The sequence below is a fragment of the Populus euphratica genome, unplaced genomic scaffold (assembly GCF_000495115.2).
Source record: "Populus euphratica unplaced genomic scaffold, PopEup_1.0 scaffold82.1, whole genome shotgun sequence".
Taxonomy (NCBI): domain Eukaryota; kingdom Viridiplantae; phylum Streptophyta; class Magnoliopsida; order Malpighiales; family Salicaceae; genus Populus; species Populus euphratica.
Genome location: NW_011499961.1, coordinates 354,026 through 366,755, shown reverse-complemented (window position 1 = coordinate 366,755; position 12,730 = coordinate 354,026). Strand labels below are relative to the sequence as shown.

The window sequence follows — 12,730 nt, the reverse complement described above, 5'->3', positions numbered from 1 at the left end:
AATTTAACTATTGAAGGGCTGCTAAAAAATCAAGGCAAAAGCTTTTTATGCTCAAAACCTTGATTTTAAATTTATTTTGATAAAAAATACCTAGTAAATACTTTATATTTTCATTAATCAATTAGTGGATTTAAACAACCTAAAAAATGATTAAAAAACCTATAAACACCCTAAATTCAAAAAAAATCTCAAGTTTAGATTTATCATCTTAGGCGATATTGATAACGAGGAACACTCTAATAAAAACCTTTTTTATTGAATAAAATTATTTAATATCAAAATCTACTATTTTGATGGTCAAAATCGATATTAACCAAAACTTTCTTTATTTATCAATTGGAAAGCATATCAAATGATTTATATGAGTATGGATATTACTTACACTACTAAAACATTTAGGTTTTATCATGGAGCTTCATTGTTCAGTGAAGCTTTTTTTAAAAAAATTCCATTCATTTTTGTTTAATTTTCATCATTTATTTATTTTCTTTTATATATGTATAGTTTTTTTATGTTCTAATTAGATGAGATTAAGTTTGAAATTGTATTAGAAAAAAATGTTTAAATAAAAAGAACATATTTTGTTTAATTTTTATCCTTCAATGTTTTTTTAATTTTTCTTGATTTAGTCCTTTTACGGCCTTAGTTAGATGATATTAAGTTTGAAATTGTGTTAAAAAGAAAATATTTATAGAAAAAGGACTTAAATGCAAAATACAAAGAAAATAAATGGCCAGTTATAAATTCATGACAATTTTCATTTTGATCCATAAACTCATTTTATTTATTTTCTAGTCCATAAGTTAGAAAGAGGAGAGAAAGATTTTTTACAAAAAAATATGGAAAAAGAAATTCATCAGTTAATCACAATTCAACCATAAAAAAAAAATGATTTTTGTGTCAACGATTCATCTTTTCAAGAGGAGTTTCATTATAGGTGTTTTTTCCTTTAAAAATGACAGAAATGGCAAATTGAGTTTCGTTTGGATTTTTTGAATTCATTTTTTTTTTATTTTTTGTAATTTTGAGTTATTTTAGGTTTATTTGATGGTTTAAATAAATTTTTTATGGTTTTTTAAAGTGTTTTTAAGTAAAACTAGATTTGAAAATAGAATTTTAGTATCAATCTCCTTTATTATTTTCTAGACACCACAATAGTGACCAAATTGTAATTAGTAACGGGCAATACATTACCTATTTTATATATATAAAAAATTAATAAAGATGGACTACATGTTGTTCATCCTTTTTTAAAAAAATAAAATTAAGTTCTTATAAATAAGGTATGCTATAATAATAAAACAACTATTTCAATTCTTTTTAATCTAGTTTTTCATGATAGAATAAAGCACATAAAAGTTAATAAACACTTTATAAAAAAGAAACTATTAATGATGGAATATTCTACATGTCATATGCTCAAATCACTAAGGAAGTTATTTATATACTTACAAAAGCATTTCATAAGAAATAATTTAACTACTTGATTACTAAGCTGACAATAAAAGAGATTCTTAAGCAAACTTGCAGGGAAGTGTTGTAAAATAGAGGATTCTAAAAATGTGTTTGGTTTGGAGGTATGGTGGCTTTTTGTTAAAGATATAATATTTTTTAAGTACAAATCACACCTCTAAAAGTTATAAAGATATGTTTTTTATTCAAAAAAGCACAAACAACCTCCCATTCAAACACCCTCTAAATTAGATTTTTAGCTTCGTTTCTGAATTCATGCCTTTTATTTTCTTTTAAATAGGAATCTTGTATAGATTATTTTGAATCAAGCAAATAAATTGATTTCCAATTAATACACTTTGTCTTCACAATTAGATTCTTGACTTCGTTACTGAATTCATGCCTTTTATTCTCTTTTAAATAGGAATCTTGTATAGATTATTTTGAATCAAGCAAATAAATTGATTTCCAATTAATACACTTTGTCTTCACAATCAATCAGTAGATCAAAGGAAGAGCAGGAAAGGACCATGAATTTGATGGCAACGAATCTCTAACACGCGTTATTCCAGGGCATGGAAAAGCCTTTCCGAAAAGCTAAAATCCAAGGCTAAGGCATCAGCAAACACGCAGCCTGCTCCCTAAAACATGCAAGAAAGATCTGCGCAAATAATAAGGCCCACTGATCAAACACAAACTCATAAACAATGTAATGATCACAAATCGACAGTAGTTTGATCCTTGTATGAACAGTAAAAACACTAAATCATTTAGTTTATTTGTAATTTGACACACATTTATTAAATTTTTTTCATTTTCTTACCATTATATCACTATTAAAAATTTCATTTTCTTACCATTATATCACTATTCATTTGGTTTTTGTTGGTTTTTGCAGTGGATAAATCTTCAATCCACCGTGCCGACGATGACAAGGTTAGTTAAAAGATGTATCTCTCTTGACTTTCTTCTATTTTAACATTTTAGACAATATGCTATTTGGAAAGGAGATTATATATATGTTGTCTGATGACACCAAACCTCCCATTCTTTTGCTGCTAGAGATTTAATGGTGAAACTTAGATTGTTCTTATGTGATGCCAAGGTTTGACTTAGTTTTTATTGTTATTGTTAACTATGGATCAAACATAGCTAAAAATATCACAACAAATAATAATAATAAAAAAAGCATTTCATGATTGTATTAAAAACTCTTTACGTGATTCATAGTTTTAGAAACTTCAACTTAAACAATGGAAGTGACTTTGTCGGCGTATTAGCTAGATTATTCATAGTATTAATCTTTTTTATAATAATATCATTCAAAATAATAATATCTTAAATAAAATAATGTTTAATGCCAATGTGTTTTATCTTTTCATGAACCATATAAATACCTATAGATACTTGATATTTTTGCTATCACAAAGAGAAACAATCATCGCAATGGAGCTCACTTGGTATACCTTTTAGTTAAATAGTTTTTTCTTTTAAAAAAATTTGATATCTTTAAGTTTTAAATATTTTATCTCTAATATAGTACATGATATTTTTATAAAATTATTATTTTTTATATTTATTTATTTTTTAAAAAGTTGATCAATAAAAAATAAAAAATACCCTGTTATATGAAATATAGTCTTTAATTTTTTTATTGCTATATATTTTATTTTTAATCTTTTTTTGTTTAATTTTGTCTCTTAAAATTAAATTTACTTTGAATTTTGTATACTATATATTTTATTTTTAATTTTTTTTTGTTTAATTTTGTCTTTTAAAATTAAATTTACTTTGAATTTTGTATTAATGTTAGTACTTATTTTTTTAATTGTTATTTTTTCTTTTTATTTTCTTAATTAAATTTTCTTTTATCTATCATATTTTTTTTATTTTATATTGCTATTTATTTTATTTGAAATAATTTATGAACTTGAAGTTTTTTTAATTCTATTCTTTTTTAATTTTTTTATTTGTCAGATTTAATTCTAATTTTTTTAATTATTATTATTTATTTATTTAAAATAATTTATTTTTTATAAACCACTTAAAAAAGCTATTTTTTGGCAAACAAATAAAGTCTAAATGAACCTTTGCATAGTCAAAATTCATCTTCACCCTTTATAATATTGATTTGATATTTTATTTATTAACCCGAGTCACCTAAGGTGAATTTACCCGACTCGGACCCAAACCTCACGCTGAATAATAACTATGATTAAAAACACCCCTGCCCTTACAAATCTTCTGGGTCTGAGAGAAAAAGAAAAAAGAAAAAAGAAAGCCCTACCATCTCTCTCGAATTAATCAATCATAAATGGCGGAGGAGCAAGTGACGGCGACCAAGGAGGAGAGATCGACCGGCAGGGTGGTTCGTTTCAGCGACAAGAAAGGATTTGGATTCACCAAACCTGATGCTGGCGACAAAGCTCTCTTCGTTCACCACTCCGCCATCAAATCCGACGGTGGATACCGTACTCTTTACGAAGACGACGTCGTCGAGTTCACCATTCTACTGAACGACGACAAGTACCAAGCGATTGACGTCACTGCCCCCGGTGGCGGACCTATAAAACGCCGCACTACCTTCACCGGCGGATTCAACCGCCGCAACAGCGGTGGTGGCTGCTTCAATTGTGGGAATCCTGGCCACATAGCTAGGGAGTGCAACAATAACAGTAGTAAGAGTTACAATTACAATAATAATAACAATCGCACCGCCGCCGCCGGCGATTTTGGTTGCTACAAGTGTGGGAACAGTGGGCATTTTGCGAGGGAGTGTACGAAGGGGAATAATAATAATGGGTGTTACAGTTGTGGAGGGTTTGGACATGTTGCGAGGGACTGCCCGGGTGGGAGTGGAGCTTGTTATAACTGCGGTGGGCATGGACATTTGGCTAGGGATTGCACCAGTGCGAGAGGAAGTGGTGGAGGAAGGTTTGGTAGTGGTAATACCGGCGGGTGTTTTAATTGTGGGAAGGACGGGCATTTTGCTAGGGATTGTCCTGAATGAAAGATGGATGATGGTAATTGTTGCTGTTACTTATGGGTTTATCTTTGCTGGTTGCTTCTTTTTTGGGTTCATGATATAGATAGGATTGTGTTGCGGTTCCACCCAGTTTTGACACAATATATGTGATAAATTCGGATTAAAAGTTAGGTTTTTTTTTTTTTCTAATTTCTATCATTGTTAAATGACATTGGAGTAGTTCTCTAATTGAGCGGTTCTATTTTTTGTCAATTGTTAATTATGGGATTTTAATGTGATGGTTTGATGATTTTTTGGTTTTGCTGTTATGGGAAGTCGATGTTTCTTATTCTGTCGTTGTTTGGTTCGATGATTTATTCTCCAACTGCAGCTTCTCCTTTTAGCGTGGGACTTTTGCAATGTGTTCCATATTCAGGTTGATATGTTGTTTATGCAATAGACTCTTAGGTCGGAATCTTTAACGTAGTGCTTTTCTGACGTGAGTATATGACTGAGAGTCTGGAATAATGATTTAGAAGTACTGATGTCCCCCTCTGATATGACTTCGTCTTTCTGTTCTCTGGTTGATTGGGTTAGGAGAGATATCAGGGAATTCGTGATCTCAGTGTCTTGCAGATTAGCTTTAACGTGAAAGGGTTGTGTTTAGAGAAACTTGATTTCTTCACAACCATGTCCCTTCTTAAAGCATGTCGAAGTTCAAGTCCATGGCAGTCTGCTGTGGATGGTTTGCCATGTATTTCTCCTGTGTTTCGAAAGGAATGTTTGTTTCTGGGTGACATCGTTGATTGCTTGATGTGATGTTTTAAGGTTGATATGAATCAAAGTTTTATGATTCCTTATTTAAGATTTTCTTACATCCATCGAGGCTTTCTTTACTGAATCCCAAACTGCCAAATGGTACAAGTAGAGAAGCTTTGAGGGCAGTTGATTTTGGCTTTAGTTGAGAGTTGAGCCTGGGCTGTGAAATTGTACAAGGATCATAAGAGCATGAGAGCTGCCACTCGTGGTTGTATGTAGTTCAGCTGCGTGTGAAGATATAATGATTTTAGTTTTTTTTACTTCACAATTTTTGGGAATGGGATTGTTATTGATGAAGTTTTAGGTTGCCACTGATATTGGAATTGTTGTGGCGTGAAGGTAGCTCTTGTGTAAGCGCAACTTCGTTTATGGATTGCCACTCCCAACGCATGGATGATACGATCCTTAACTTTAACACTAAAATTTAATTATGTTCGAGATTTAGACCAAAGAAATTCAAGAAAATAATTAATGAATTTATTTAAGAATGGTTTGTAAAGAAGCTTTCAAAAATTACAGAAATTACAAAAACATTGGAATTAAAAAATTTAAATATGCTCATTTTGATCCTTTGCAATTATGTTGGTCATGATTGAAGTTATATAATAAATTTTGATGTGATTTTAGTTATATTTAAAACTATTCATCTATATATTTTTAATGATATATGATAAATCTTTTATTTCATCAAGACGAGAAAGAATTATTCATTTAAAGTTGGATTTCAATTCTATGAACAAATTACAAATTTAACTTGGGACTTGTTTTAATTAGTTGGGTTATTTATCATTTAGATTGTTACAGGGTTTGCAACATTTAAGGGTTATTTAGGTTAAATTTTATTTTATTATTTTAGTTATTTTGAGCTTTTAATGCATTAATGTCATTTATCAAGTTTGGATTCATTAAGTCAAATTAGAGTTGACTTTCTATTATATAAACCACCTATCATTATTATTTTGAGGCTGATGAATTTTATCTACAAGTTATCATATATTGTGTGCTTATTTCTTTATGAATGATTCATGTATTAAGTTCTTGATTAAACTTGTAAATTTTTTGAATTATTAATCAACTTTGTTGTGATTTGTACTTCTCATTTGTATCTCGTTATAGGTATAAATTGCAGGGAATCAATTGTATATAATTTTGGTTCTTCAAGGTAAGGTTTTTATTGAGTTAAGTTACAAACTTTTCTTCAAACCTCTAATTAGTAATTTAAAAGATAATTTTGCATCAATTTGGTACCAGAGCATAATTAATTTTAAGTTATATTTCTTTAATTTTTATTGTTACAAGTAATTCTAGGATTTTCTTTAGATCTTGTCATATCTAGGGATTGTTTTCTTGTTTTTCTTAGTTTCTTTCTCTTTAGGGTTTTGGCTAATACAAAAAAAAAACAGAGAGAGAGAGAGATTGATTCTTGATTAATCTTTGTGGTGTTGAAGTTTTTTTTTTTTTAAGAAGAAGAAGATAACTGGTTTTCCATAGGGAAAAAGTCTTGAAGTTGGAAAAAACTGCATACAAATGACGACTTGTGTTCATCTTTATGGCTTGAGAAATTTAACACCTATTTTTTTTAAAAAAAAAAATATCACAAATCTTGAAAGGATTATTGGAGAAGCAATTTGGAAATTTTAGTTCCCCAGAGGCATAACGTGATTGCAAAGGGCTTGAGATCTGCACAACAAGTCTCGAGTTCAAGTCAGGACGTGTATTTCTTGTAAAAGTCTGGGACAACCAAGGTTTTACTTACTCATCTAAATACACAAAGTGTACTTTTTGAGAAGTGGAGTTTCCTCAAATCTAAATTTTTTTTGAAAATTTTAGATCTTGCATGAACTAGGGTTTAGTTGAAACTTATCTTGAAATTTTTAGGTGGTTTTGATTGAATTTGTAAACTCCTTGAAATATTGAACAACTTCGTTATGATTTATATTTTTGAATCACGTCTTGTTGTTATAAATATAGGAAGAGGATAATTTCACATCAATTGAATATCTTTTTTTCACTTGTCATGAATCCTTTATGGAATTGAAGAAATATTTCTTTGGCTTTTGAATGTTGATGATCAAGTGGGTTTCTTACATTCTGAATGCAGGGGATTGTTTTTAGTTAAATGTAACCTTCTTTACGTGAAATTTAGCTGTGGAAGTGGAAATTGTTGTTGTCATTTCGCACCTGGAACGACCGTAACGACCTTTTCGTGCCTGGCAGTGGGTAGTGCAATTTGAATACGAATACAGTGATGGAAGAATTATCTACCCAAAGTATTTTCCATTAAGAAGTTGTGTCTAAAACATGAGTTCAGCTCTGTGTCCATGGAATCTTGGAGATTTCAGGTGAGGATTCGCCAGCTGAAGTTCTCAAAGAGCTTTTAATGCATTAATGTCATTTATCAAGTTTGGATTCATTAAGTCAAATTAGAGTTGACTTTCTATTATATAAACCACCTATCATTATTATTTTGAGGCTGATGAATTTTATCTACAAGTTATCATATATTGTGTGCTTATTTCTTTATGAATGATTCATGTATTAAGTTCTTGATTTCTTTATATGGTTGAATGATTCATGTATTAAGTTCTTGATTAAACTTGTAAATTTTTTGAATTATTAATCAACTTTGTTGTGATTTGTACTTCTCATTTGTATCTCGTTATAGGTATAAATTGCAGGGAATCAATTGTATATAATTTTGGTTCTTCAAGGTAAGGTTTTTATTGAGTTAAGTTACAAACTTTTCTTCAAACCTCTAATTAGTAATTTAAAAGATAATTTTGCATCAATTTGGTACCAGAGCATAATTAATTTTAAGTTATATTTCTTTAATTTTTATTGTTACAAGTAATTCTAGGATTTTCTTTAGATCTTGTCATATCTAGGGATTGTTTTCTTGTTTTTCTTAGTTTCTTTCTCTTTAGGGTTGTTTGCACCTTCTGTTAGGTGGAACCCAAGCAGTCCCATGTTTGACTGGGTTCGAATTTCAGGCCTTTCTGCTGGGCTTATGAAGTATCAACCTTCAGGGCTTTTGATGATTTAAGCAGTCACCATGGTGGGTTGGGTTTAGATTCATGCATTGCTGTCTGCTTTAGGATTTTCGTTGATCAACGCAAGAACCATTGAACATGTTTCTCAAACCCAGAAAAGAGGAAGGAAAAAAAAAAGATATCCTACGAGTGTCAAGTTGCTAACTTGTGCAAGTTAAACAATGGCACCGTGATAGATTAATATAGACATCTTATATTTATCGATTGAGACGAGCCCTTTCCATTCTCCCAAGAGACACCATAAACAAAATTCACAAAGGTCTTCCTTTCCTTTTTACGATGATATGGGTTCCCACTTGCCAGAGGATATGATTTCTAGATGAAATGGAATTTAAGAATATTTAATAACCACAAGGGCTCTATTAGAGTATGAACAGTGGTAGTCACACATGTCCCATCTCCCTGGGCATCATCCTTCCTCGCGTGTGAGCCATGCACGGCTCAAACGGGGTAATGGAAGCCCTGACAAGTTTGTACGAGGTCAATAGTAAAAGAAAACCTTAGACTGGTGTTGACCTTTGAAGACTAAAGAAACCGGTCTGAACTTCAAGGGCAATGTAATCCTAGTATATCTACAGTCAATCAATCATGTGCACAATCGCACAGCACTTATTGAATTGTTTCCGATTTCATCATCCCTTCGTAGGTATTGAAATTTGGAATCTCCTGCCTGCCGCCCCTTCTGTAGCCATTCAAGATGGAGTTAAAATCCATAAGAGTACAGAACCCCAACGCATCCTTTGCTAACATCCAAGAGCCTATAAATAATATATAATAGTATTCATCACCATTACTTTATTATTATTATTCACACTCTGGCAGTACCCTGGCATTGGCTCAACCTCCCCTCAGAATATGATGTTTCCCTGTGCCCTAAGCAAGCTTGGCAATTTGTACACGATAACCGACCACTTAATGCGACGGCCTTTGTGCATGTGCTCGTATATTGGGCCCTAGACGCGTATATATACTGCCCCACAGTCCTTGCTGCTAGCACATGATACTCACTTTCTATACGCTAGACGCGTATATATACTGCCCTACAGTCCTTGCTGGTAGCCATAGTTTTTAAACCCGGCCTGGTGGCCGGCCCGGTTCAAGGCCCGGGTTCCAGGTTTTGATCGGGTCGGCCGGGTCGGCCAGGTCAATTTTTATTTTTAAAAAATTCAAAACGACGTCGTTTTAGTAAAAAAAAACAAAAATCAACGGGTTGCAATCGGGTTTTTGACTGGGTTTTGCCGGGTCGTCTGAGTTTCCTGGTCAACCCGTCAGGTCGTCCGGATCACACCAGGTCATGGCTCACTTTATTTTTTCATCAACCCTGTCCGGTTCCAGCCCCGGGTCAGACGGGTCCCGAGTCAACCCGTCGGGCCGGGCCGGATTTTAAAACTATACTGCTAGCACATGATACTCACTTTCTATAACTCACTCTCTTTATATATAGGAAGACAGGTTTCTCGCCAGACAAACCAACCCTTACAAACTTCCAAGTTCCACCAATCAAAACAAACAGAAAACCTCTCTAAATTCTCAAATTCATTCATCAATGGTTAGGCCTCAACCTTACATTTCTCTATTCTGTTTCAGTTTCCTTCTCATTGTTTCAGGTAACAACAATATGAACAATCTTTGATTCCTCTTTCTTTATTGTGTAGTCAAATGCTCTGTAACTTTTTTTGTCACGTATTTATGTTGTGAACTTATGTGTCACGCAGGTGGATATTCATCAACGTTTACGATAATAAACAAGTGCAATTACCAAGTTTGGCCTGGCATACTATCAAACGCGGGTACCCCACAACTTCCCACCACAGGTTTTGTTCTCCAACCGGGTGCATCAAATTCAATTTCCTTCCCAGAGTCTTGGTCCGGCCGCTTATGGGGCCGAACCCTATGCACCCAGGATTCCACCGAGGGCAAATTCTCTTGCCTCACAGGCGACTGTGGCTCTTCTACTCTAGAATGTTCCGGTGGAGGCGCTGCCCCTCCTGCCACGGGCCGGGCCGGATTTTAAAACTATACTGCTAGCACATGATACTCACTTTCTATAACTCACTCTCTTTATATATAGGAAGACAGGTTTCTCGCCAGACAAACCAACCCTTACAAACTTCCAAGTTCCACCAATCAAAACAAACAGAAAACCTCTCTAAATTCTCAAATTCATTCATCAATGGTTAGGCCTCAACCTTACATTTCTCTATTCTGTTTCAGTTTCCTTCTCATTGTTTCAGGTAACAACAATATGAACAATCTTTGATTCCTCTTTCTTTATTGTGTAGTCAAATGCTCTGTAACTTTTTTTGTCACGTATTTATGTTGTGAACTTATGTGTCACGCAGGTGGATATTCATCAACGTTTACGATAATAAACAAGTGCAATTACCAAGTTTGGCCTGGCATACTATCAAACGCGGGTACCCCACAACTTCCCACCACAGGTTTTGTTCTCCAACCGGGTGCATCAAATTCAATTTCCTTCCCAGAGTCTTGGTCCGGCCGCTTATGGGGCCGAACCCTATGCACCCAGGATTCCACCGAGGGCAAATTCTCTTGCCTCACAGGCGACTGTGGCTCTTCTACTCTAGAATGTTCCGGTGGAGGCGCTGCCCCTCCTGCCACTCTGGCTGAATTCACTCTGAATGGCGCGGGCGGACTAGATTTTTACGATGTTAGCCTTGTGGATGGCTATAATCTCCCAATGTTAATAACCCCACAGAGTAGCACAGGGGGGAATTGCACGGCAACCGGCTGTGTAGTAGACTTGAACGATGCCTGTCCGAACGAACTTAAAGTTATTGATAGTGGCAATGGTGAGAATTTAGCGTGCAGAAGTGCATGTGATGCGTTCGGACATCCGGAATATTGCTGTAGTGGTGCATATGCAACTCCTGATACATGCAAGCCAAGCTCATACTCCCAATTTTTCAAAAATGCCTGCCCCCGAGCTTACAGTTATGCTTATGATGATGGAACAAGCACTTTCACTTGTGCCGGGGCCGATTATGTTATCACTTTCTGCCCGGCTCCTATAACCAGGTAGCATTGCCATTTCAATTCAATCGAACTTTTTTTTTATATCACATTAAGGCCCTTCTAGTCGGCTTGACAGTATATACACAGCTGTTTTTCCCCCCCTAGTCATTAGGAAATTGGAGTTCATCATGTCGGTCTTTCAGACATCTTGTAGCATTTATTACATGTCTTTGTTTTCATCGGTTAGAAAAATGAAGACTTTGTTTCTGAATGCTTCGGATATTTTAGGCACCTCTAAAAGGTCGGTTCTTGTTTTGATATTCCAAGGGGGACCGATTTATAGTTTTTGGTGCAAGAATATACTGCTTCATACCCTTTTTTTTTCTAAAAAAAACGAAGAAAAGAGCACGACTGCTACTCCGCGGTTGTCCAGCATCCCATAACATCTAATTAATGGGACACCACTCATCCTAAGATCCTTTCTCTTATTTCTTAATTAGAATTTCTTGTTGTTGAAATTGGTGATACGCTTGTTGCTTCTCCTTTCATGTCAATTCTTTTCTTCGACGGTATATTAAAGTGAGTATTTATTGATGACGGGTGGTTTCATGGTGTTTGCAGTCAAAAGTCGGCAAATGGGCAGCAGAATCCGCGGGCAGCGCACGTCTCAGCCGGCTCGCACAATACGTCACCCTATTTCATCGGCGGTTTCATCACAATTGTAGTAGCAATTTGGCAGCTCTTCTGATCACCAGGGAACATGACCACCGCTAGGTGCCATATCCAGGAATAACATTTCCCAGAGCCACATGAAAATAATCTGGAGAGTGGGATGTTTCCATTGGGGCCCACTTTATGGGGGCCCCAGTTTTGTCTGTGGAGCCCGATGAAGTTAAGTCACTAGCCTGCAGAATTTTGGATCTCTTCAAGTGTGAAAACAGGGAATGGAAGGGGCAGATCATCGTGCAGCAGCAGCAGCCACATTTATGGCCCGGACAAGCAAGAGAAAATAAAAGGACAGAAGATCAGATGCTGGCATGTTGATTTTGTTTTCATTTTTTTTGTATTTTGTGATAAAGTTAATACAAGTAGAGGAGGTTTCTTGGATTGTTTCGTGTATTTTCTCTTCTTTTCTTCGATTACTCCATGTTTTTTTAAGTGATTTCTTGTTTTCTTTCTTCGATGACAGTTGCAATTTTATTATACGCTAAGCGTAATGGTGGTGGGTTACGCAGGAGGAAGTTGTATCTATCATGCAACCTTATCAGATCATCTCTCCCATGAGTGAATATTTTTTTTTCAAAATTTGTGGCTGTGCTTGTATAAAAAACACTGGCTGCTGATGGTTATTCGATTTTCAGTTTTTTGTTTCTTGCTGAAAAGCTTCGTAGGGTTGGTTAGTAGGTGGATTTAGAATCTAGATGCCTACGTTTTTATAGACGCAAGAAATTTAGAATCGAGAAATTGG

At 34.4% G+C, this 12,730-nt stretch overlaps 2 protein-coding genes across 2 annotated transcripts; both read left to right on the top strand.

The window, feature by feature from the left end:
- The first annotated feature begins 3,666 nt into the window (after positions 1-3,666).
- LOC105138710 (cold shock protein 1) lies at positions 3,667-4,769 on the top strand. The gene has a single exon (XM_011044881.1). The coding sequence runs from the start codon at positions 3,767-3,769 to the stop codon at positions 4,460-4,462; it is 696 nt and encodes a 231-aa protein (XP_011043183.1). The 5' UTR covers positions 3,667-3,766; the 3' UTR covers positions 4,463-4,769.
- A 5,562-nt stretch (positions 4,770-10,331) lies between these two features.
- LOC105138709 (Pathogenesis-related thaumatin superfamily protein) lies at positions 10,332-12,464 on the top strand. Its single transcript, XM_011044879.1, has 3 exons — positions 10,332-10,520; positions 10,629-11,325; positions 11,884-12,464. The coding sequence occupies exons 1-3, from the start codon at positions 10,460-10,462 to the stop codon at positions 12,008-12,010; spliced, it is 885 nt and encodes a 294-aa protein (XP_011043181.1). The 5' UTR covers positions 10,332-10,459; the 3' UTR covers positions 12,011-12,464.
- The last annotated feature ends 266 nt before the right edge of the window (positions 12,465-12,730 follow it).

What these genes read in the sequence shown, in the direction of transcription:
- LOC105138709 (XM_011044879.1), top strand. Translation starts at nt 10,460, where the DNA reads ATGGTTAGGCCTCAACCTTACATTTCTCTATTCTGTTTCAGTTTCCTT. An exon ending in TTTCCTTCTCATTGTTTCAG is followed by an intron (nt 10,521 to 10,628) that starts GTAACAACAATA and finishes TGTGTCACGCAG; the next exon opens with GTGGATATTCATCAACGTTT. An exon ending in TGCCCGGCTCCTATAACCAG is followed by an intron (nt 11,326 to 11,883) that starts GTAGCATTGCCA and finishes TGGTGTTTGCAG; the next exon opens with TCAAAAGTCGGCAAATGGGC.
- LOC105138710 (XM_011044881.1), top strand. Translation starts at nt 3,767, where the DNA reads ATGGCGGAGGAGCAAGTGACGGCGACCAAGGAGGAGAGATCGACCGGC.